The 24,452-nt window shown below is 43.2% G+C and overlaps 1 protein-coding gene across 9 annotated transcripts in view; it reads right to left on the reverse strand.

Annotated features, from left to right (window-relative positions):
• IMMP2L (inner mitochondrial membrane peptidase subunit 2) overlaps positions 1-24,452 on the reverse strand; it is a 594,331-nt gene that overhangs the window by 489,874 nt on the left and 80,005 nt on the right. The window contains exon 4 of one of the 9 annotated variants that reach the window (XM_042468001.1): positions 16,731-19,959. The exons of the other annotated variants lie outside the window; for them this stretch is intronic. Coding sequence (XP_042323935.1) covers positions 19,920-19,959 — 40 coding nt within the window. The 3' untranslated portion in view covers positions 16,731-19,919. Of the gene's footprint in view, positions 1-16,730; positions 19,960-24,452 lie in introns of those variants that run through there. 9 annotated transcript variants of the gene reach the window in all.

The raw sequence follows: 24,452 nt of genomic DNA on the forward strand, positions 1-24,452 counted from the left end.
TTGTTTCTGTAAACTGAAACATTATTCCCTTTGACACTTGTTTCTACCTGCAAACAGTAACAAAAAACAACTGCGTGTTTAGTGATATACCTGATAGATCGATATTCTTGAAGGATACTCTATTGGTATGTCATCTGTTCCTGGTGATTTGTTTCTTCCAAATGAAGCATCCACTTCATATTTTTTTAAAATTGGAGGTTCATCTTCATATGGTGGTCCTTTGAATGAATCTGACATCCTTTCTTTTATACAGTTCTCTGTGTTTTTCCCCCTCTTGTTTTTATTTTTACTTTGTCATAGAGCATCCCCACTTGGTTTCAATTTGATTTCCCAGATCTTGTGGAGAAGATCTCTTGTTCTTCCCTTTTTTTGTCATCATCTTCAATTTGTCTCCAATGGTTATAATAATAATAATAATAAAATCTTTATTTATATCCCGCCCTTCCAAAAAGATCAGGGCGGCTTACAGCAATGCAACAAGTGCAAACAGATACAGGTTAAAAACATCAAACATTAACAATATACAATATACAGTCTAAAAACAATAACAAAAGCCCCGTTAGCCCATCCTCATGGCCACGGAAGAGGAGGGAGGCCCATAGGATATTTAGTCGGGGAATGCCTGCTTGAATAGGAAGGTTTTAAGGTCCTTCCTAAATTGGGCCAGGGTGGTAGATGAGCGGAGCTCCGTGGGCAGCGTATTCCAAAGGGCTGGGGCAGCTGTGGAAAAGGCCCTTCTAGAAGTAGAAGCTAACCTAGCCCCAGGCACCTTCAGCAGTTGCTGCCCAGATGTTCTGAGGGTGCGAGGCGGATTGTACGGGGAGAGGCGGTCCTTTAGGAATCCTGGGCCCAAGCCATTTAGGGCTTTATAGGTGATAACCAACGCCTTATATTGAGCTCGGAAGCGAATGGGCAGCCAGTGAAGATCTTTAAGCACAGGTGTTATGTGGCTGGTCCTGGATACGCCAGTGACCAGCCGGGCTGCCATGTTCTGTACCATTTGAAGCTTCCGAGTTTGGTATAAGGGTTGCCCCATGTAGAGTACATTGCAGAAGTCCAATCTCGAAGTTACCAGAGCATGTACAACAGTTTCTAGGTCCCTCCGGTCCAGGTATGGGCGCAGCTGGCGAATCAGCCGAAGCTGATAACAAGTGCTCTTGACCGTCGCATTCACCTGAGCTGTCAGGTGAAGCGACGAGTCAAGAAGCACCCCCAGACTGCGCACGGAGTCCTTCACAGGGAGCGTGACCCCGTTCAGGACAGGTGGAACCACCGCCATTCCTGGACCAGGAGAAACTATCACTAGTACCTCCGTTTTCTCTGGATTTAGTTTGAGTCGGTTTTCCCTCATCCAGCCCATTACTGACTCCAGACAGGCCACAAGAGGAGAGACGCCATCCCCAGTCACTGCATCAGTCGGAGACATAGAGAAAATAATTTGGGTGTCATCAGCGTACTGATAACCCCGCGCCCCATGTCTCCGGATGATCTCTCCCAGCGGTTTCATGTAAATGTTAAATAGCATGGGAGACAGAATGGCTCCTTGAGGGACCCCAGTTTTAAGGGCCCGCTCGTCGGAGCACACGTCTCCCAGCTGCACCATCTGGGACCTCCCAGAGAGGTAGGATCGGAACCACTGGAGCGCAGTGCCCCCGATTCCCACCTCAGCCAGGCGCCCCAGAAGGATACCATGGTCTATGGTATCGAAAGCCGCTGAGATGTCCAAGAGCACCAACAGGGACACGCTTCCCCTGTCGACGCTCAGACGGAGATCATCGACCAAGGCGACCATGGCCGTCTCAACCCCGTGACCCGCCCGGAAGCCAGTTTGAAATGGGTCCAGATAATCCGTTTCATCCAAGACCGTCTGAAGTTGGATCGCAACCGCCCTCTCGATCACCTTCCCCAAGAATGGAAGCAGCGAAACAGGCCGATAATTGTTATGTACCAGGGGGTCGAGGGAGGGCTTCTTTAGGATCGGTTTTACAATGGCCAATTTTAGATCCGATGGAAATCGCCCGTCCCTCAAGGAGGTGTTAATTATCCGGTGTAACAAAGACGTTACCACCGGTCCCCCCTGGGCCGCTAACCAAGAGGGGCAGGGATCGAGGGAGCAGGTTGTTTTCCGAACACTTCCGAGGATCTTGTCCACATCCTCGGTACTCACCAACTCAAACTGATCCAGTATAACATAGTTCACGGAGGCTCTGGACACTTCTACCCTAGGCTCTGCCATAATATCGGCATTCAGACCTTCGCTTATACGAGAAGTTTTATCCACGAAAAAGTCATTGAACAAGTCACAGCAGGCCTTAGAAGGTTCAAGGATCTGGTTCAGGGCAGGAGGGAGCTGAGTTAGCTCCCTGACCACCCTGAACAACTCTGCTGGACGTGACTCTGCGGACGCAATACGAGCACCATAGAACGAATTCTTTGTTGCTCGTATTGCCTCTCTGTAGTCCTTTAACAGTCGGTCTAGGAGAGTCTTGTTGTCTAAGCAAAGGTGTTTCCGCCAACGGTACTCTAGCCGTCGCAGAACCCGCTTCCTCGCCCGGAGATCTTCCGTATACCAGGGCTTACGGTTGGAAGCGGGCCTGAGAGGACGCTTGGGAGCGATTCTGTGTATAGCCCCAGAAAGACCGGTATTCCAAATACCAGTAAGGGCATCAACAGAGTCGCCGTCATCTCCAACCGTGAGCCCCTCTAAGGCTTCCTGGAACCTCTCAGGTTCCATCAGCCTTCGAGGGTGGACCATCCTAACTGGTCCACCACCCCCGGGGGGGGGATCTGGGTAGAAGCCTTGATTTTCGCCTCTACCAGGAAATGATCCGTCCATGACAAGGGGGAAATATTAGCAATTTCCGCCCACGGATTTTCCGCATCCGAACAGAAGACCAAATCGAGCGTATTACCCGCGCAATGCGTGGGACCCTGTATCAGCTGGGACAGGCCCATGGCCGCCATGGTCTCCATGAATTCCCGAGCCGCACCGGATGGAACATAGCTGGCCGTGAGGGAGATGTTGAAATCGCCCAGGACAAGAAGCCTGGGCGTCTCCAACATCAGCTCAGCGACCAGCTGTGTCAGCTCGTTAAGGGAGTCCGCTAATGCACGGGGTGGCCGATACACTAACAGAATCCCCAGACTGTCCCTAGCCTTTAGGGTCAGGTAAATACACTCGATGTAGGAGGTCTGTCAGATGTGGTTCCTGGTGAGGGGCACGGTGTTCCTGTGTACCAAGGCCACACCCCCCCCGCCCACCTAACCTGCGCTGGTCCTTCACCGAGAACCCAGCAGGTAGGGCCTGAGCCCACACAGCATCCCCTTCAGGCCCCAGCCAGGTCTCGGTAATGCAAGCCAGGTCACACTTAGAGTCCTCCAGGAGGTCCTGGAGGATGTGGGCTTTGTTGTTAATAGACCTGGCATTGCATAGGAGCAGCGACAGGGTTTGTGGCACGGCTGGAGAGACCCTCAGGTCCTTTAGGTTGGGAGGGGGACAGGAAGGTGGGATAGATATAATGCATCTATCTCGCCTTCCCCTGGAACGCAAGTCCCTTCTCCCACCGCCATACCTCCCCCTGCCCCACACAACCTCAATTGGAGCTCCGCCCTCCCAGATGACATCCCCGGCCCAGGCATCCCCCGTGTCCCTAACCTCCCCCCAACCCTCTATGGCGACTGATGGAGCAGAGGGCATCCTCATGCTCCTCGGGCTAACCCAGCCCACCCCCGCCCGATGGAAGCTGCGCAGGTGCGCAGCTCCGCAACTGTGATGTTCCCCAAGTCCGAGGGCGGCACTCCCGGGGCGGTGCGCAGATGCGCACCTCCAAAACCACCGGGAGGAGGCCGCCCGGCAAAGGGGTGCAGTCCTGGCTCAGCGTCAGCGGCGTCAGCGGCGGCGGTGTCCCGGCGCGAAGGCAGCAGGGGGCGTGTCGGGAGGTCCGGTTCCCCGGCTTTTATCCCCGCCGCTCTCACCAGCGGGGCTCCTCCCCAAACTTCCCCCTAGATGGTCCTTAAAGGGCCCTCGCGTCCAAGCTGGCCGCAAAACGCCAAAGCCAGCACAGTCCCTGGTCCCAAGGGGGGTGTTCCCCAAGTCCGAGGGCGGCACTCCCGGGGCGGGGCGCAGATGCGCACCTCCAAAACCACCGGGAGGAGGCCGCCCGGCAAAGGGGTGCAGTCCTGGCTCAGCGTCAACGGCGTCAGCGGCGGCAGTGTCCCGGCGCGAAGGCAGCAGGGGGCGTTATAGTTTATAGACAGACTTGATTTCTGCCTTTTGCTTCCTGTCTCTCTTTAACTGCTTGAAGAGTTTTATCTGTTATCCACTCAGTTTTCTTCTTTTTGGCTACTGATGGTGTCTTTTTGCATTCCTCCACAACAATGTTACTGGTTTCAGTCCAAATTTCATCTGATTCTGTCAATTGGGTTTAATAGTGAAAATCTATTTTCTTGATATGAAAACAATGAGCCAGTAGTGAAACGGAATGTCTCAAACTGGCTATTATTTCTTCATAAAATAATCTGACTATGGCAACTCAGTTACAGTAATGCCATTTTCAATATGCTCCTTCAAGAACATCGATCTTTCAGATATATCACTAGACGCACAGTTGTTTTTGTTACTGTTTGCAGGTAGCAACAAGTGTCAAAGGGAACAATTTTCCCCTTTAAAAAATTAGGATGCACACCCACTCAGCCTTTACACAAGGAGACATATTTGTTTTCTTCATGAATATACCATGGCCTCTACATAAACAGTAGAGATGCCTAGCTCTAGGTTTTTATGCAGTCTTTTGTAAAAGACAAAATGCATGAGATGTCTTCAAAATGGGACTGAAGTCTAAACACAAAATTAAATTAAATTTCATATCTACGTTATACACATATTTTTAATAATTTTGTGCATGAAATAAATTTTATGTATACTGAATCATCAGAAAGCAAAGGTATCACTATCTCAGCCATATGTGAGAAGAAGTTTTTGTTTTTGGAGTATTTCAGATTTCAGATAAGGGAGACGAAACCTGTAGTTATATTTATTAGCTAGTTCATAAAATACAATTATATAAGCAACATACAAGATTAAGAATAAAATGAAATCAAAGCAACAAAAGATAAGTTATAATTGAAGACTAGCATAAAACAAACAGCAGCAGCTATAAAAATAAAAGAATCTCATAAAAGAACAAAAACAATTCACTAAAGGTAACAATAAGAATATTTATACTTTAGTTATTTTGCTCGCAAGTGTATATTTATTCCCTGTGTAGTGAGTCTGACATAATTTGAAGGGAGAAAATATTATTTGTTATTAAAACAGCCCATGTACAAAACCTAACACACTCATTCTGCCTTAAGGCATAAAATACAAGAAAACTGTCAGACATTAATAATGTAGACTAAACTGTTCCAGCACAAATGAGGAGTTGATGGAAGAGATGATAAATCAGACTCAGCTGCCCATTCTTGTTGTTTTAGAATCTGCTGTATTTTATCAAATATGACTAGTACAAGTCTGTTACATCTGTGTGTTTTTTAAAAGGAAGAAATTAATATTACGAAGTATAAAGATACTGCTCCAGGATTCTATTTGAGTTCCCTGACATAGCCATTTAATCTAAATGTGAATTTCTCATTTTCATTCTGGAGAAAATGCCATGTTGGTTGACATTAAGGTTGCATCAGATATTGGCCAACAATATTTTTATCAACACACAACATTCTACAAGGCCTTACAAACAGATCTAGATTTGTCTTCCTCCATCATCAAACTTTCAAATTGCCATTGCTTCATTGAGCATTTGGAAAATGATAACTGTCAAGTTCTTCACTTCTTTTTTTTTTAAAAAAATTATTCTTCCAGGGTACACATGGGCATAAATTCCATTGGGAATCTTCCTCAATTCTTAATACTGCAAGTTAATCCAAAAGCAGATGAAGGGGAAAAGCCGGGTCATCCCCCGAGGGTTGCCAGTTCATGGGGAGAAACTGCTGACTGCACTGCTGGCTTCCACAATGGGCTGACAACTGACACACAGTCCACTTCGCCTCCCTCCTACTGAGAGGATGGCTCTGCCAGAACAGAACATTTTTGCATTTTCCTGTTCTGTCACAAATGCATGCACATGAGCACACAGATACTCCACTAGCCCAGCTGCCAGACGACTATCCATCCAAGTGCCATGTGATAATCCACTCAAGTGCATGATTAACCAACTGCCCATACAGCACAGTGGTGTGCCCAGTGACACAATGGAACAACACATTCATGGAAACCCCCTCTCCTCTTTATCTTGCTTCCCCCTCTAGTTTTGCCAACTGAAGCAGAGGGTTGGAGAGATTGAGGGTAAGCTCAATAATAATAATAATAGTAATAATAATAATAATAATACATTTTATTTATAGACCGCTATTCCGCAATGATCATAGCGGTGTACAGTAAAAATTGAACACACAACAAATATAAGGTGACAGTTAAATGAGGGAGAAGTCTCGTCCTTCAGGCAGAGGGAGCCCTCAGGCAGACCCAGCAACATCGGGGACTGCCTGAGAGCTGGTGGAGGACTACTTCTGCCGCTGCCCCCCCCATGTCACCTGGGAAGAAGCTCCCCAGAACTGCGGAGGACTGTCTTGCCGCTGTGGTGGCTTTTTACCAGGGGGAGGGGTCAGTGACAGAGGGGTGTTTTTATGTATTCTTAATTGTTTTATTGATATTTGCTGTGAACCGCCCTGATCTATGGAAGGGCGGTATAAAAATAATAAATTTATTTATTTATTTATTTGCTGGGTCTGCCTGATGGCTCCCTCTGAGGCCGAGATGACAGTTGAGGAGGGAGGGGCCTCTTCCTTCAGGCAGTCCTGATGTTGCTGGGTCTGCCTGATGGCTCCCTCTGAGGCCGAGATGACAGTTGAAAGAGGGAGGGGCCTCTTCCTTCAGGCAATCCTGATGTTGCTGGGTCTGCCTGATGGCTCCCTCAATGAGATCCAAAGCAGCCTCCAAACCCTTTTGGAACAATGAACACATGTCCAGACATCCCCCCTATATATACCCCTTTCTCCCCCTTCCCTCCATGGCTTCATGTTCATAATGTTTATATTAAATCCATTGTATTGTTGGCCCGTTGAAGGCACCGCAGCAGCAGGTGCTGCTGCCGCCACCGCCGCCGCCTCTTTCTCAGGGTACCCCATTAAGACCCCTCCACCGCTTTCCCCCGCCGAACCTCGGCCTGAGGGGACCCGACCCGGCCAGGGTCAGCAGCCGGCCCCGGTCCGTGAGGAATATAGCAATTCCAGGCATGGCTTTAAAGACTAGGTTTCCATCACTTATGCCCAATGCGTCTTGTGAACACGAATTATCAAAATGGTTAAGAGAGACACTAAATCAGAGATTTACCAAGATAGAAGACCTGAACACTGGAATTTCTTATTGTCAACTAATGGACAAAATCTTTCCGGGTTCTGTTCAAATGGACTTGGTGAATTATGAGCCAAAAGTTTACTGTGATCGAGCAAGCAATTTTAAATTACATCAGGATGCATTTGAAAACATGGAAATAAATTATAAAATCAAAATACAAAAATTGGCCAGTGGTCTTTCCTTTGATCATTTTACGTTGTTGTCATGGTTCAAGGTTTTGGTTGATTTCAACAAGACCAATACATCACTACAAGCAACGCCACGCAAGGATGTCCCACAGCCATTACCAGAAGATGAAGACGTCCAACAAAACAAAAAGGATTGTCCTACTTCAAGAAGATTTATGCCATTAGAACTTCACATGGAGGACTTGAGTAATGAACTAGAAAAACTGAAATTTAAAATTGTAGCTCTAACAAACGAACGTGAGTTCTATAAAAAAAGAATAGAGCGAATTGGTTTTTTATGCCATGATACTCCCTGCGTATCTTCCCGGTGTTGTATGTCTAAGATTAAAAGAAGAGAAGCCACCATCTCTCAAAATAAATATATGTTACCCTGCAAAATTGACAGCAATGCAAGTTCCCACATTGAAAACATGTCTAAACAGCTGAAACAGTTAAAATTGACCGTGGATACATTGATGAAAGATTGTGATTATTATAGAAAAAAATATGAAACTATCCAATTGATTTGCGCCGAAGAAACAACTGATTTCAGCAGTGAGAGAGTCTTCCATTCTAAGAAGCCATTGAAAGTCAGCTCATCTTCGCTCAGGATGGATACCAAACAAATTTACCCAGCTGCACACCAAAATATGAGTTTTAAATTTAAATAAACCAATACAGACAAAGAAGAGAGAGGCCTTCCACAAGCCCAATGAAACAACAGTGTTATTGTCCGTCACCAGATACCAGCCATGAAAGAATTCAACTAAATAAATATTATTTTATGAATGAATTATTATGCATTGTATTGTTGGCAACCTGATGAGTTTGTGATCAGGTCTCTTCACAGGGTGTGTAATAGATCGAGGGTGCTGCTGATCACTTGCATGCTGGTGTGATTGATTTGTGGTAGACAATTAAAAAAAATTATGGGTAGCAATGGAGCTGGCAGCTCACCTGATCCTGACCACCTCCACTGCTGCCTGGCCCCTTCCTGCATCTTCTTACCATCAGCCCTGGTGGCGCAGTGGTTAAGTGCCTGTACTGCAGCCATTCACTCAAAACCACAAGGTTGCGAGTTCAAGACCAGCAAAAGGGCCCAAGCTCGACTCAGGCTTGCATCCTTCCGAGGTCGCTAAAATGAGTACCCAGACTGTTGGGGGCAAATTAGCTTACTTGCTGTTCACCGCTATGATCTTTGGAATAGCGGTATATAAATAAAACAAATTATTATTATTAGTATCATGCAGTCTGCACACCAGCACAATGATTTGATCTTTCTAGCTTGAACTGGAGCAATCTGGGATTTATTTTGCACTGGGGTAAAGCCCTAGAGTGTGTCTTAGGCCCATTTTCCTCCTGTCTGAAACAGGATGGGGACGTTTCTTTCACCCTATGCAGACAACTCCTTAGGTGTCCAGTCAACTAAAACCTACAGAATTATGATCCGTTCGTGAGAAGAAAAAAAACCCCAAGAAGATGCCTCATTCTGAGACTTCTATAATTCTGTTCAACATGAAAGACCAAAACTACTGTAAAACCTGCAAGAGGCCATGAAGTGTTGAGCCAAATCTCTTTTGCTAAAGATGCATTGTGATCCAGTTGTTTATTTTTATAATTACAGTGTTGCCATGTAAGAAGATTATATATATATATATATATATATAATTGATGCATCAAAGCCCAAACTAAATACTTTCTCACTTTATTTATCAAAAGAAGAAGACTGGCACAGGTTAAATCTAACTTGTTTAGAATGCCTTGTAGCTGTAAAGATCCTATTCAATGATTATCACAGCGTTTAGCCCTACACTTCTCACAGTATTGTTTCTGCCCATCCCTACACAGTTCTTAAATGGCACAGGGCACTCTTTAATTCCTGGCATTCTATCAACATTAGTTCACTCCAAAGTCAAATAGGGACATATGCGATAGGCAGTTGCAATAGTTATGCAAATTGAAAACTATCTTGGGATTCAATTATTTCCTTTGCATGGCTGCCATGATCTTCTGTATGGTGTAATTAATTTCAGGTGTACTGATGGACCAACAATTGCAGCAAAATGCTTTGGCTACACTTCATTTAGGAAGAAGTAAAGAGTGGAACATATTTTCAACATGCAAAAGTTCATTTTATGTCTGGACACCAGAGGCATATTCTGTGGTCTGCTGCTCTGCAATAAACAGCTGTTCAATTATACCCTGTGTTACAGATGGATACTAGCTTGCCTTGTGGGGTTTCCAGGACATTTGTTCACAATCACCAAATGCATTACTTAAGAAATATAATATACAATTATACATACAATCACACATGTACATTTGACCAAAGGTAATGCATGAGAAGATCAGGTTGCCTAACTGTAGTTCTTTGAGTGGTCTTCTGTGAACTGATACATATGGGTCATTCTGATTACCACCAAAACACAGCTCTAGATGTTTCCGAAGATCTCTGTGCTGGTACAGAATGCCTCATATGTGTTAGTCACAGACAATATGAAGAAGAAATATAACACACTATTATATATAAAAGCATACACAGACCTTTGACAAGGGTTCTTCAGTGCATCATATAATCTTACAAATTCTGGTGTGTGGGATTCTTATGGCATTTAATCAACTTATGTGAATGCTGATTCCATCAGAGATAAAGAATTAATAGCCTTGGAAATGTGTGTGTGTGTTCTCAGAGGATATATCCAAGTACAATAATGGTTATATTTCAGTACTAGAAAAGAGAAATTACTTTTCAAGTTGTAAAGTTGGGTCAATTTTTCTTAATTTTTAATCATGTAAAATGAAATCTACATGATACTCAAATGATTTGCAAGAATGTACCACTTCAGACTGCAGTTGAAGGACAGTACATTGTTGAATGCTTTTGAGATTGTGTTTGTGTGTGTCTGTTAATACATACATAATACACACAGACACATGCACACCATTCATATGTCATATTCAGGTTATTCAGAGTATTTTAACACTGGGTAGCACTCAGGTCCATGAGAACATAAAAACCATGTGATCTGAAGCAGGTCCAGGGAAGCCAGAAGCCAACAGTGACATCTGTGGCTCAAATTGGACCCATTATCAAATAGGCTGATAAGCACTGTGCATCAGTAATGACACTCCAGTTTTGCATAATACTGTATATCTTTTACAGGTATACAGCTGTGCGGCTGTCAGATTTTCAAAATCTCAGACTGAAATGGGATGTCAACATGGTGTCTCTTCCTTCCACAGGGGAGATTATTCAGCCTTCTCTTGTAAGCCATAATACATCTTTATTACATTTTCACCTGCTTCACTTTGTCTCTCATCCTAGGACCCAAATTTGATAGTAATATTTGAGTTTATTGAGACAGATCTCAGTTCATAGTTATTTTAATTAAAAAGGGGTAGAATGACCCAGCTCCCCTCTCCAATGATGTCATCCTGAGCCTCTGTTTTAGAAGTTCATGAAGAAGCCAGGGCATGAAGTCATAAAGTAAAAAATTCATGAAGGCCTGTCCATTCTCTTCTCTATAATTAAAGCCCTGCTCCAAAACCAAAATCTGACTAATTTAAAATTCACCAGCTTTAAAAAAAATTAATTGGTGATTTCACTCTATTAGTGCCCAAAAGCATACATCACTGAATATACAAATAAGAACACTTGAGAATTTTCCAAATGGCACCCTGTCAAGCAAGATGGAAGTAATACTCTTTTCTTCTCCATTCCTTCCAAATGAATCTTCATCTTCCACAGCACTTGTAAATTTAGATAGACTCTGCAAGACTATATAAGTGAGTGATTGCTAGTCACACAGGATTAAGGTGTACAAGAGTGTAGTGAGCAACCACATCAGAAAAGCCTTACCATCCTTTAATTCCTTCACTATTGTGTTAGAAGTTCAGCTTCTCATTTTAAGAGCCTGAGGAGTGACAGGTGCATCTAAATTTTGTCAGTCCTGCATCTTATAACTATCACATATCACTCTACCCTTCAGACAGGAATGACTTTACCCATCAGGGTAGCTCATTTGATTTATTAATAAAATATGATATGATTAGCCTGCCAAAAACAAATGAAATTATGTTTCAACTACTAGAAGGTATGTTTCATTCCAGCAAAATGGATACTGACATGTCAGCTTCTGTATGCTTAATATATAACATGTGCCATTCTGGACAATTCTATAGCTTTCTTTCAATACATGGGTTTATCTCTTTTTATTCTAGAAGAAGTTACATTAAAGCCTTGCAAAAATGATTAATCTATATACATTAACATTATGATATGGAAAGATGTTTGTATTATTTCCTATCAAACTATTTTTAAGACCACTAACAATTTACTTGGTAGATTAACTGTTTGTTGTTGTTTACTGTTAGCTGTCCTCAAGTCAACCTTGGCTCATAGCAACTCTGTGGATGAGGCATCGCCAAGCCCCACTATTTTCCACTGCTTTGCTTAGGTCTTGTAGATTCAGGCCCATGATCTCACTAATTAAGTCTAAGCATCTGGCATGCAATGTTACTCTCTTACTACTGCCTTTCTACCTTTCCTAGCATTATTATCTTTTCTAATGAAACATGCTTCTCATGATGTGGCAAAGCTTCAATTTAATCATCTTGGTTTCCAGGTAGAATTCAGGCTTGATCTGTTCAAAGATTCGTTTGTTTTTTTGGCCATCTGCGGTATTCTCAACTCTTCTCCAGCACCACATTTCAAACGAGTTGGTATTGTTTTTAGTCGCTTTCTTCACTGTCCAGATCTCACATCCCTACAGGGTGATGGGGAATACAATGGCTTAAATGATTCTAACTTTAGTGCTCAGTTGTGTATCTTTACTCATTAGGATCTTGTCTAGTTCTTTCATAGCTGTCTTTCCCATTCCTAGTGTTCTTCTTATTTCTTGACTACAGTCTCCTTTTGATTCAATGTTTGAACCAAGGTATGGGAAATCTTTAACTATTTCAATTTTCTCATAATCTAGCTTGAATTTATATAGAGCTTCCATGGTGTTTAGTTTTGTGTAGAACACACCAATCCTGAAGCTGCATATTTAACCATGTATATGGTGTAGTGCCTGTTCCACTTCCCTGTCTTGCTATATACCCATCTCAATTAGTCAGGCCAATGTTGCTTGCCCTGACTATTGGATTCATGCTAAAGGCAGAGGAGAGGCTGTATGATTCTGGTGATTCTCCTTGACTTCTTGGCAGCTTCATATGTATTGGCCACAAAAACCTCCAAGACTGGATACATGAATTCTGGCTGAAATAGAATTCAAAGACATTGTCATGTTAGCCTGGAAAATTACTATGCAATGGGATCTTGTATCACCTTTGAGACTAACTGAAAGAAAGAGGCAGGTAGTATAAGCTTTTGTAGACTTGAGTCTACTTCCTCAGATGCATGAACTGGATGGTCTAGGGACAGATCTATTTAAGCAGGCTAAGTGTGAAAATAGCAATAACAATGCAAAACCTGTGGTTATGGAGATGAGGTGCCAGCTTTAGTTTTAACAAAGGTCATTGGGAAACAAGGCAGGAGGGAAGGATGTTGCCTAAAGTCAAGGTGAGATGAAACAGGGATTCTTCTCCTACCTGCACAGCCAGTACCAGCCAATACTTGGAAGGGGGGGGGGGTGTTCAACCTATAGTACTCATTCTATGTATGCCCAATACTATTAAATGCCAATATAAAGCTGGTAAGACAACTCATCTAGGGACTGGAGTTAAGTGCAGCAGTAGTACAGTGTGCTACTCAGTTCTATACTTCCATGTCAATCAGATGGGGATACAGGAGACCTGGATAGGCCAATAAACTAAAACTTAGTATTGACAAGATCAACGTACTGCAGATGGGTGGTTCTCTAGTCAGAGAACAGGGGTTTCAACCTGTTTTACATGTGGTTCACACAGTTTAAATGACCGGGTTCTCCCAAGCGTCCTCTCAGGCCCGCTTCCAATCGTAAGCCCTGGTATACGGAAGATCTCCGGGCGAGGAAGCGGGCTCTGCGACGGCTAGAGTACCGTTGGCGGAAACACCTTTGCTTAAACGACAAGACTCTCCTAGACCGGCTGTTGAAGGACTACGGAGAGGCAATACGAGCAACAAAGAATTCGTTCTATGGTGCTCGTATTGCGTCCGCTGAGTCACGTCCGGCAGAGTTGTTCAGGGTAGTCAGGGAGCTAACTCAGCTCCCTCCTGCCCTGAACCAGATCCTTGAACCTTCTAAGGCCTGCTGTGACCTTTTTAATGACTTTTTTGTGGATAAAACTTCTCGCATAAGCGAAGGTCTGAACGCCGATGTTATTGCAGAGCCTAGGGTAGAAGTGTCCAGAGCCTCCGTGGACTGTGTTATACTGGATCAGTTTGAGTCGGTGAGTACCGAGGATGTGGACAAGATCCTCGGAAGTGTTCGGAAAACAACCTGCTCTCTCGATCCCTGCCCCTCGTGGTTAGCAGCCCAGGGGGGACCGGTGGTAACACTATTGTTACGCCGGATAATTAACACCTCTCTGAGGGATGGGTGATTTCCATCGGATCTTAAATTGGCCATCGTAAGACCGATCCTAAAAAAGCCCTCCCTCGACCCCCTGGTACATAATAATTATCGGCCTGTCTCGCTGCTACCATTTTTGGGGAAGGTGATCGAGAGGGCGGTTGCGATCCAGCTTCAGGCGGTCTTGGATGAAACGGATTATCTGGACCCATTTCAAACTGGCTTCCGGGCGGGTCACGGGGTTGAGACGGCCATGGTCGCCTTGGTCGATGATCTCCGTCTGAGCGTCGACAGGGGAAGCGTGTCCCTGCTGGTGCTCTTGGACATCTCAGCGGCTTTCGATACCATAGACCATGGTATCCTTCTGGGGCGCCTGGCTGAGGTGGGAATCGGGGGCACTGCGCTCCAGTGGTTCCGTTCCTACCTCTCTGGGAGGTCCCAGATGGTGCAGCTGGGAGACGTGTGCTCCAGCGAGCGGGCCCTTAAAACCGGGGTCCCTCAAGGAGCCATTCTGTCCCCTATGCTATTCAACATTTACATGAAACCGCTGGGAGAGATCATCCGGAGACATGGGGCGCGGGGTTATCAGTACGCTGATGACACCCAAATCATTTTCTCTATGTCTCCGACTGATGCAGTGACTGGGGATGGCCTCTCTCCTCTCGTGGCCTGTTTGGAGTCAGTAATGGGCTGGATGAGGGAAAACCGACTCAAACTTAATCCAGAGAAAACGGAGGTACTAGCGATAGGCCCCCCTGGTTCAGGAATGGCGGTGGTTCCACCTGTCCTGAATGGGGTCACGCTCCCTGTGAAGGACTCCGTGCGCAGTCTGGGGGTGCTTCTTGACTCGTCCCTTCACCTGACTGCTCAGGTGAATGCGACGGTCAAGAGCACCTGTTATCAGCTTCGGCTGATTCGCCAGCTGCGCCCATACCTGGCCCAGAGGGACCTTGAAACTGTTGTACACGCTCTGGTAACTTCGAGATTGGATTTCTGCAACGTACTCTACATGGGGCAACCCTTATACCAAACTCGGAAGCTGCAAGTGGTGCAGAACATGGCAGCGTGGCTGGTCACTGGTGCTCCCAGGACCAGCCATATAACACCCGTGCTTAAAGATCTCCATTGGCTGCCCATCCGCTTCCGAGCTCAATATAAGGCGTTGGTGATTACCTATAAAGCCCTAAATGGCTTGGGTCCAGGATTCCTGAAGGACCGCCTCTTCCCGTACATTCCGCCTCGCACCCTCAGAACATCTGGGCAGCAACTCCTGAAGGTGCCTGGGGCTAGGTTGGCTGCTACGGCCAGAAGATCCTTCTCCATAGCTGCCCCAGCCCTTTGGAATACGCTGCCCACAGAGCTCCGCTCATCTACCACCCTGGCCCAATTTAGGAAGGGTCTCAAAACCTTCCTATTCAATCAGGCATTCCCCGACTAAACATCCTGTGGGCCTCCCTCCTCTCTCGTGGCCGTGAGGTTGGGCTAATGGGGTCTTTTATTGTTTTATGAATTGCTGTTGTTTTAATGTGTTTTTAACTGTATACTGCTCGCACTTCGGTGCATTTGTAAGCCGCCCTGATCTTTTGGAAGGGCGGGGTATAAATAAAGATTTTATTATTATTATTTATTTATGAGTACAGCCCCCCCCCATTCATTGCTATCCCCTTCACGGATCGGATGATTCATGGATTTGATCAATATGTTCTCTCTAGGAATTTCTAAGTCCTCTGTAGTCAACTTCTGCTGGAGGACCTAGAGATTTCAAAAGAAATGTTCTCTCAGGTAAAACAAACGAACAGTATTCATGATTTATATTTATTTATATTTGTGGGTCTTTTTCCACTTTTGGGGTAGTGGGTGCCCCTAACCCCCCCATGAATGTGAGGGACAACTGTATTTTATGGACCAGGTGTATCACTTGAGATACACATCTGTCTTCATTAGAATGGAGTGTTTTCTACCAGCTTAGATCAGCAGTGATTTCTCCCACAGAGTATCATTTTGAATACAATGAATATTGGGATGCCCCCAAAGAGAGTTTAAAATTAGCAGGGGGGCAGGGAGAACAAGCAGGACTTTGACCAAGTTGATTTGCTGGAACATATCTTACCAGTTATCACTTCACTTTCAAGTCCAATACATGGTACTACTTTGAAAATCCAACCAGATGGCCTCTTCCACTTAACTTTATGAATCTTTTTACCTGTTCCTATCATAATTTCCATGCATAAGAACTGTCACTCTACTTCTTGCCTTATTCTCCACTGTTCCCACATTTATGTTCAGTCAGGAGCTGGGGAAAGGATCCTAGGTCAGAGCTGGAGACAGAGGCTGAATAAAATGGCCCTTTGGTCATTTTCTCTTCTATTAATTTCCAGATTTACTCTTACTACAATACTATTCAAACTTACACATACATACACTGAAGATGGAAAGAAATTTGATTAGACTCTAGACTTGATTAAACATGCACTTTCATGCCTCCTGAGGATTGCTGCAAGAAAATGCAAGCTTCCCCTTTTACATTTGCAAGCCTTCTAAGAAATATAGCAGACGCAAAACAACACACATATTTTAAAATGTCAAGGACTAAAATGCATATAATTGAAAAAATATGCAAAAAAAGTTTTAGTCAATGGAGGAAATTTGCATACATTAGATAAATCAGGCCGATTATGTGAACAAAAGTGCAAATTAGGGAAAATGCATTAAAATGTAAGAATTTCAGGGTAGGAAGAAAAGATACTCTCCCAATTGAATATGAAACAAGAGCCTAAATTACATGAGGGTAAAAGTTCACATTAGCACACAATTTTTCATCCCACCAGAGCAGTCTCACAGATCATTTTGTTGTCTTGAACATGATTAACATGGGATAAATCTAACATAGATGTCAAGATCTTTTTCACATGTGTTTGGTCACCCTGGTTAAAACTGGGATTAAGCCAGAAGGAGAGAGAAGTTTGTCTACTCAGGACAGATGGGTTTGGGGCCATCTGGGTGGGATCTCCTGGACTTTTCAACCTGATTAGATCTACTCATCTTTTTTTTTCCTGTCACAAAATCAATCAACCATTTTCTCTCCTCCTCCCCCCATTTTTTTTGGGATACTGCACACATGTGTGGTTCCATTTGTGAGGTTCCTCTCCTCACTCCACATACATATAAAACGAGTAAATATGGATACAGTAGTAGAAATAGGCCTGAGGTGCCAAATATTTGTCACCCACCTGCATAGCTAGAGTTTCCTCACATTTCCTCATCTGTTCTCAGCCCAGTATCTGCTTGTGCCATGCAAAGTGGAGATTTCTATGACATCTGTTGTCATTTCCAGAAAAGAAGCTGCACACTGCATTTTTTCAACATGACACGTTTCCTCACCCCCATGGCTATCAAATGAAAGTCTTTCCTTTCCTCTATGTTTATCTCTACATTCATTTTTTTTTAAAAAAAGGACCTATTTTGTTTTGTCAGAATGATTAGTTTGGAACAATTGGTTTCCCTTCTCCCAGACAAAAAGCCTGATCCTTAATCTAGTTGTTCTTTACCATCAAAATCAGTTTCAGGCAGAGCTCCACAGCCTTCATTATGGTGATCACTTATTCTATATAGATCAAAAACTATAGTGAGGAGCATGTGTTTCCTAAAACTACATGGGATAGCAGGGGTTGTGGGTAATAATACATTGGGTCACAAAGAAAATATACATAATGAGTCAGTTACAAATAAATACTATAGCCAATGTGGTAATGGTACTGTTCCACAAAAGTGTGCTGTTGCTTTGTACATTTCATTTATGTATACAGATATTTATTTAAATTTTTCTATTCATCTCTCTGAAGCAAATATCAAAGGATCTCTAGGCAGTGTATCGTAAAATAAACTTTAAAAATTTAAAACAATTTAAAATATAAAACAGTAAAAAGAATTAACAGTCTAAAGCACATTGTCTTTCAAATTAAAACAAACTAAAACATGGAAGCATCAGAACAGATTTGGGACCGGTACCAATTGAGCTCCATGAGTCATATTAGACTAATGCAGATCCATCACTATGTAAATGCTGAGAACATGTCGCACAGAATTGAATTTGTCTCAGAATGAGGAACAGTACAGTTCTCATTTGTGGATTTCATCTGGAATAATACCAGCCCATGTGCCCTCAGAACAGCAAAATAGTTTCAGAAATATCCCAAGATAGTTCTAGGATAGGTTCTAGTGTAAACAAAACCAAGGATGGGAAGGGGGAATAGATGTGGCATTTGAAGAAGTGCAATACTTTTGAGACTGAAATTTTCACATCTATAATACATATTTTGAAGTTGTAGAATTGAACACATTTCACATTTTGCAGTGGCATAAATGGAACCGAAAAAGAAGTAAGAAGGAATGGCTCTGAGCCCCAGTTCTGTGAAAAGATCAGGATACAAATAATAATAATAATAATAATAATAATAATAATAATAATAATAGATATAACTATTATAAAAATGAAAATATATTTCCTTTAATACTGCTAGTGACATATGAGGAGGTGACACATCCCCATCAGCAATAAGGCAAACCTATCCACAGCTTACTTATACAGTCGGCCCTCCTTATCCACAGATTTTTTATCCACGGATTCAAACATCCACGGATTGAAAATATTCCAAAAATTCCAAATTCCAAATAGCAAACCTTGATTTTCCATTTTATATAAGGGACTGTTGGGGCATGTATGATCAGGATTAAACATGCAACATGCAGAAGACATGCACATGTATGCCCAATACTATTAAAGGCCAATATAAAGCTGGTAAGGCAGAACAGGAACACCACTGGAAGGTCTCTGCTGTGTAGCTCTGTGCAGGCTGGAAAGGAAAAATCCTTCCAAGCAGAAGCTGCCATCTGGATAAATAACTACTGAACTGCCGAGTACTCACAAAGAGGACTCTATACTCTGACAGGGACATCATTTTGCAGTGTCATTATATTTAATGGGACTTGAGCATCTACGGATTTTGTTATCCACCGGAGGGGGGGGGGTGTCCTGGAACCAAACCCTAGCGGATAACAAGGACCCACTGTAATTCTTATAATAAATAATGCTGAAATTGCTTCATGTATATCAGATTAAGATTGCCATTAACGGTGAATATATGCATACCTTTAACCATATTTAGATGTAGGCCTGTAACACAAGGGTCAAAAAAAGCAGATTCTGTCTGGGAAAGTGGCCAAATGGCTGATAAGACCAGCCTAGTTCCCAAACAAACAAACCACTGTCTGGCAGAGTCAGTGCAAAGCTATACTGTCTTTGAGTCTAAATGCAGTATCAGAAGAGGGATCAAACGGTCCGAGATTCAAAGTAGCAGATAGGCAAGTCAATATGGCAGTCCAAGGTCAAGGGTTCCAGATAATTAAGATAGGTCAGTAGTCTAAGAAGCAAGGGTTTGGTCCAAAAAGCCACAGGAGCCAGAGCCAGAGTCTTTCCTCAGGAAGGTCAGATAATCACTGACAACTAGACACATATTCTCCAATTGTTTAAATGGGCAGGCAGCAGGCGTTCAGGTGTGTCTGATTACCAGCGTGTTTCTGATAAATCTTCCCCAACCTTCGAAGGCCCTCCCTTTTGGCTTGATGCTCCCTGAACGTAGGCACACCTCCCTGATCTTCCTCTATGTCCACAGACTCAGCCACAGGCAGACTTGGCTGCTGAACCTCTGGAGAGGCCACAGACTCTGCTATAGCAGAGCTAGGGCCAGCCTCAGGCTCCCCGATGGCAGGCTCAGGTCCCAGAAGCTCTGGCTCATGCCCTGAGTCCTCCGAGTCATCCTCCAGGCTGGGCATGGCAGATTCCAGTCACTTCAGGGGTGGGGCGTGCAGACAACGCCTCAGACTCCTGTATACAAACAAATCAGCCAGAAGGTGTAGGAATAAGTAGCTAGCACAGAAAAAGAGCTCCTTGCCGGCAGCCAATTCAGGACCATATGGATGGTCCGCTTTCAGAGCAGGCTGTGTTGTAGCCACAGCCCTCGGCCAACTGGGAGCCAATAGGGGCTAGAGGGGCCAGAAGCAGCTCCAAGACACCAGTCTGTTTCGGGCTATAGATTCTGAGGGTTTTTTCTTCCAGATTTGGAAGCATATCATCTGAATTAATCTGCTTTTATCTACATGTTGTATTGGTTTTACAAAATTATCTACAGTTATTGCTAAATCCTTCTATTGCTGGACTTTCAATCTGTGTAATTTTATAATTAGTTCAATCAATACAGTAATTAAATCTCTAGAAGTATTTTCCACTGACATGAACAATACAATTTTATTTCCCCTTAAGGCTACAAACTCCATTCTGATTAATCTGCAGAAAACAAATCTCAGTAGAAATAGTGATAATAATAAGTGTCCAATTTGTATCATTGTCAATGTCGATGGGTTGTGAGGTTTAAATTTGTTTTGTTTTGTTACTTTATTGCTGCCTGGAGTCATTTTTCCCTCTCTTTTTAAATCTCTTTAACATATTTATACCTTTTCAGAAGCAACAAAAGCTGCTAAGCAAGGAACTTCAATATGGTATAGGAAACAAACTGTAGCTTTGTCTAAAGAGACTTGTAATTGCTATAAATTAATAGCAGTTTCTCATTTTATTGATTTGGATATGTACATATGATATATTACAAGTGTGTAGATGAAAATGCTGTGGAAGTAGCACAGCCTGATTTCAGTAAGGCCTTCAAAATGGTTCACTGTAATATTCTTGTAAGCCAGTGAAATGTGGGCTAGGCAATGTGACTGTTCAGTGGATTTGGAATTGGTTGATCAACTGAACCCAAAGGTGCTCACCAATGGCTCCTCTTCATCCTGGAAAGAAGTGATTAGTGGGCTGCCACAGGGGTCTGCCCTGGGTCCAGTGCTATTCGATATCTTTATCAATGACCCAGATAATGAAATAGAGGACATGCTTATGAAATTTGCAAATTAGGAGGGGTAGTCTATACCCCAGAAGACAAGATCATAATTCATAGTGAATGACCATAACAGGTTGGAGAGCTTGGCCAAAACAAAGAAAATGAATTTAAACAGGGAGAAATGTAAACTAGTACACTAGGGCGGGAAAACAATGAAATGCACAGATATATGATAGGAGACACCTGGCTTGACAACAGTTTATGTGAAAGGGATCTAGAAGTCTTAGTGGACCACAAACTGAACATGAATCATTATTTTCTGCTTTGGTCAGACTTCACCTGGAATATTGTGTCCAATTCTGGGGATCACAATTCAAGAAGGATATTAACAAATTGGAATGAGTCCAGAGGAGGGCAACCAAAATTATGAAAGCTCTGGATGCTATGCCCTAGGAGAAGCAGCTTAGGAAGCTGGATATGTTTAGCCTGGAGAGGAGAAGGTGACATGATAGCCATGTTTAAATATTTGAAGGGGTGTCATATTGAGGATGGAGCAAGCTTGTTTTCTGCTTCTCCAGAGAATAGGACACAGAGCAATGGAGTTAAGTTACAGGAAAAGGAATTCCACTAAACATTAGGAAGAACCTCCTGCTGGTAAGAACAGTGGAATCTGCTGTCTTGGAGTGTGGCAGAGTCTCCTTCATTGGGAGTTTTTAAACAGAGGCTCGATGGCCATCTGTCAGGAGGGCCTTGATTGTGTATTGCTCCATGGTAGGGTGGTTGACAGGATGGTCCTTGTAGTCTCTTCCAATTCTATGATTCTATGGGGCGAGGCAGACAGTCGGAAAGGAGTGGCCAAAAGACTCTCTACCCACAATCAAGCTGGGACCACAATGACTGCATGGCCGGCTCTCAAAGCATGCCGCCACTGTAGTGCAAACCCGTGCCACCCAGAAGTAGGATTAAAATAGGTCCTTTTTGTTCCGGTCCTTGGAATTGAAAGCCAGCATTGGAGCGGTTTCCAGCCACTCTGGGGGCATGTATTGTCTGAACACCATGCCTCCAAAATAACAAGAAGCCACTTCTAAATAATCCTTCATTTAGTCAATAGCAGGATTCCATGGGATGTTGTCATGGCAGTTAAGGCAGGATAAATGTAAACGTAAACATTTCCCCTTTGATGCAATTGTCTAGTTGTGTCTGACTATTGTGGGTGGTGCTCAACTCTTACTAAGCCAAGGGAGCCAGCTTTGTCAAAGACAACTCTATGGTCATGTGGCTAGCATGACTAAATGCCAAGGTACACGGAATACTGTTACTTTCCCACCAAAGTGGTACCTATCTACCTACTTGCATATTTACTCACTCCATTATGTGGCACTTCGTTCTTGAACTGGCCATCTGCAGATCTTGCTGGCATCAGAGTCAGCATTTTCACTGCTGGCCATCGTGTCCCCTTATAAAGTGGGATAAAGTACTATAACTTTGTGTGTGGTATAAATGGTCCCATAAACAGTGTCAAATCATATGTACGAAAACCTAGAGGTGATCCTTTCAGCACTACTAAACAGTACATGCAAGGCCGTGCAGCCCACACCAGATTACAAGCTAAGGGGGTTGACACGACTGTTTCCCAAACTTCTGACTTTTGGCAGAAATGGGTTGTGCTATTCACTTGTATCCTTTTAAAATGCTGACGGGATCGTATGAGTGGGGCAAGGCTCAGTGGGAGGAGAAAGGAGAGGCCCCAGTATATATGTGTGTGTGTGTGTGTTTTCTTTAAAAACATCACATCTTACCAAATTTCCACTTTAACCACATGAAACTATGTACATGAAAACACATCTAGGCTGTGCATATGTTATTGTAATTTAAAGGTATTATTTTAACCATTACCATTACATTCAGTGATATACAGGAATTACGATTGGTGGGTAACATTGGTACAAAAAACATTACTAAAGATTCTGTATAGTGTGATATGGGAGGAGATCAATGGTTGTGGTGGGGAAATACCATGTGTTACCACACCAGGTTGCAGCAATCCTAGTGAGGCCACCCCGTATGCCCCACTGAAATTAGTGGGGTTTAGTTATGTATAGACATTGATGCTATTGCTTCGGCGAAGCATTCCACTATCTATAATATAAAAAGAATACTGTGTTCTCTTTCTTTACTTCTCAAATAACAAACTGCTTCTCATACAATGAAAAAAAGTTATAGCCTCACCCTTTACTCTTTGTACCTTACAATCAGAATCTGGAAAACTTCTTTTTAATTACAACTCCCAGAATCCCCTATCTAGTATGTGTACATGTTGGCTATGGTTTCTGCACAATATAGTACAAAATGTACCTTTCCTAAGTTCTGCTCACCATCAAATCTATATCACTCCGATTAAACTATCAGTGGATAAGGTCCCCCTACCAATCTCCACACCAGAATTTAAATAAAACAACTTGATCACAGAAAAGCTCTCTGGCCACAATAAAAATATTAGGAAATAATCGCTAGCCATCAGATTTTAAAAAATTTAAGAACCAAAACCTTAGCACTCTTCACCCATACTTATAAATAAAGAAGGTCCATAGAAGCAGACTTCAGCTCCAAAGAGGACGGCAGAAACCACTGCACAAACAATGGAAATGTTATGGTCCATTATTGAATTGAACAAAAGGACTATTGGATATCTATGGGTATTCCTGGTCAATCAGTACATCTATACCCAGAAAGCAGCTGGAGAAGATTGCTTCTTGCCATCTGTTAGATTCTCATGCCCCATGCTGCCAGAAATATTTCTAATATCACTTGCGGGGCAACACACAGCACCACAATACAGTATACTAATATTAAATGTGCTTGGTTCCACAGAGAAACGTGAAATATTCCAAGTAAAAGAACCAGAAAACATGACCAGCTGTAACTAAAAGCAGATGATGATAAAGTAAGGGTGTTGTATGTCTAAAAACATTCTCTTTATAATATCTTGCCTCTCCTTCTTGTTAGATATCAAATCAAGCAGTGTTGGGGAAGGGGGATAATATATCCTGAGAAACAGCCATTGATTTAACAGGCAGCCAGGGCTGCTGCTGTAAGAAAAATGTTGTCTTCCATCAAAAACCACGGCTATTAAAGATGGATAGGAAACAAAAGTGCTAGCCAGAAATGATCTAAACAGCTTTCCCAAAATAACAGCCAGCAACAGAATCCCAGTCAAACGGGGGGTAAAGGAAAATCATACTGGAAGCAGGAAAAACTACCATTGAGGCAAAAAAGAAAATAAAAGTTTCACGGTTACTCAATGCACATGAGCACCAGTTTCTACAAATTAGTCAACAAAAAAGTATACCAAAAAAATGAAATCATGAAGGATCTTAGAACTGCTATGGCATGAAAGATGATAAGCCAGAAATTAGCATTTTTAAGGAGTAAATAAGAATGTCTGGTAATAACAGAGAACGTGTGTCTGTATGCCTATTACAGCTCC

Source organism: Sceloporus undulatus, chromosome 5, assembly GCF_019175285.1.
Source record: "Sceloporus undulatus isolate JIND9_A2432 ecotype Alabama chromosome 5, SceUnd_v1.1, whole genome shotgun sequence".
In the NCBI taxonomy this organism is placed as follows: Eukaryota; Metazoa; Chordata; class Lepidosauria; order Squamata; family Phrynosomatidae; genus Sceloporus; species Sceloporus undulatus.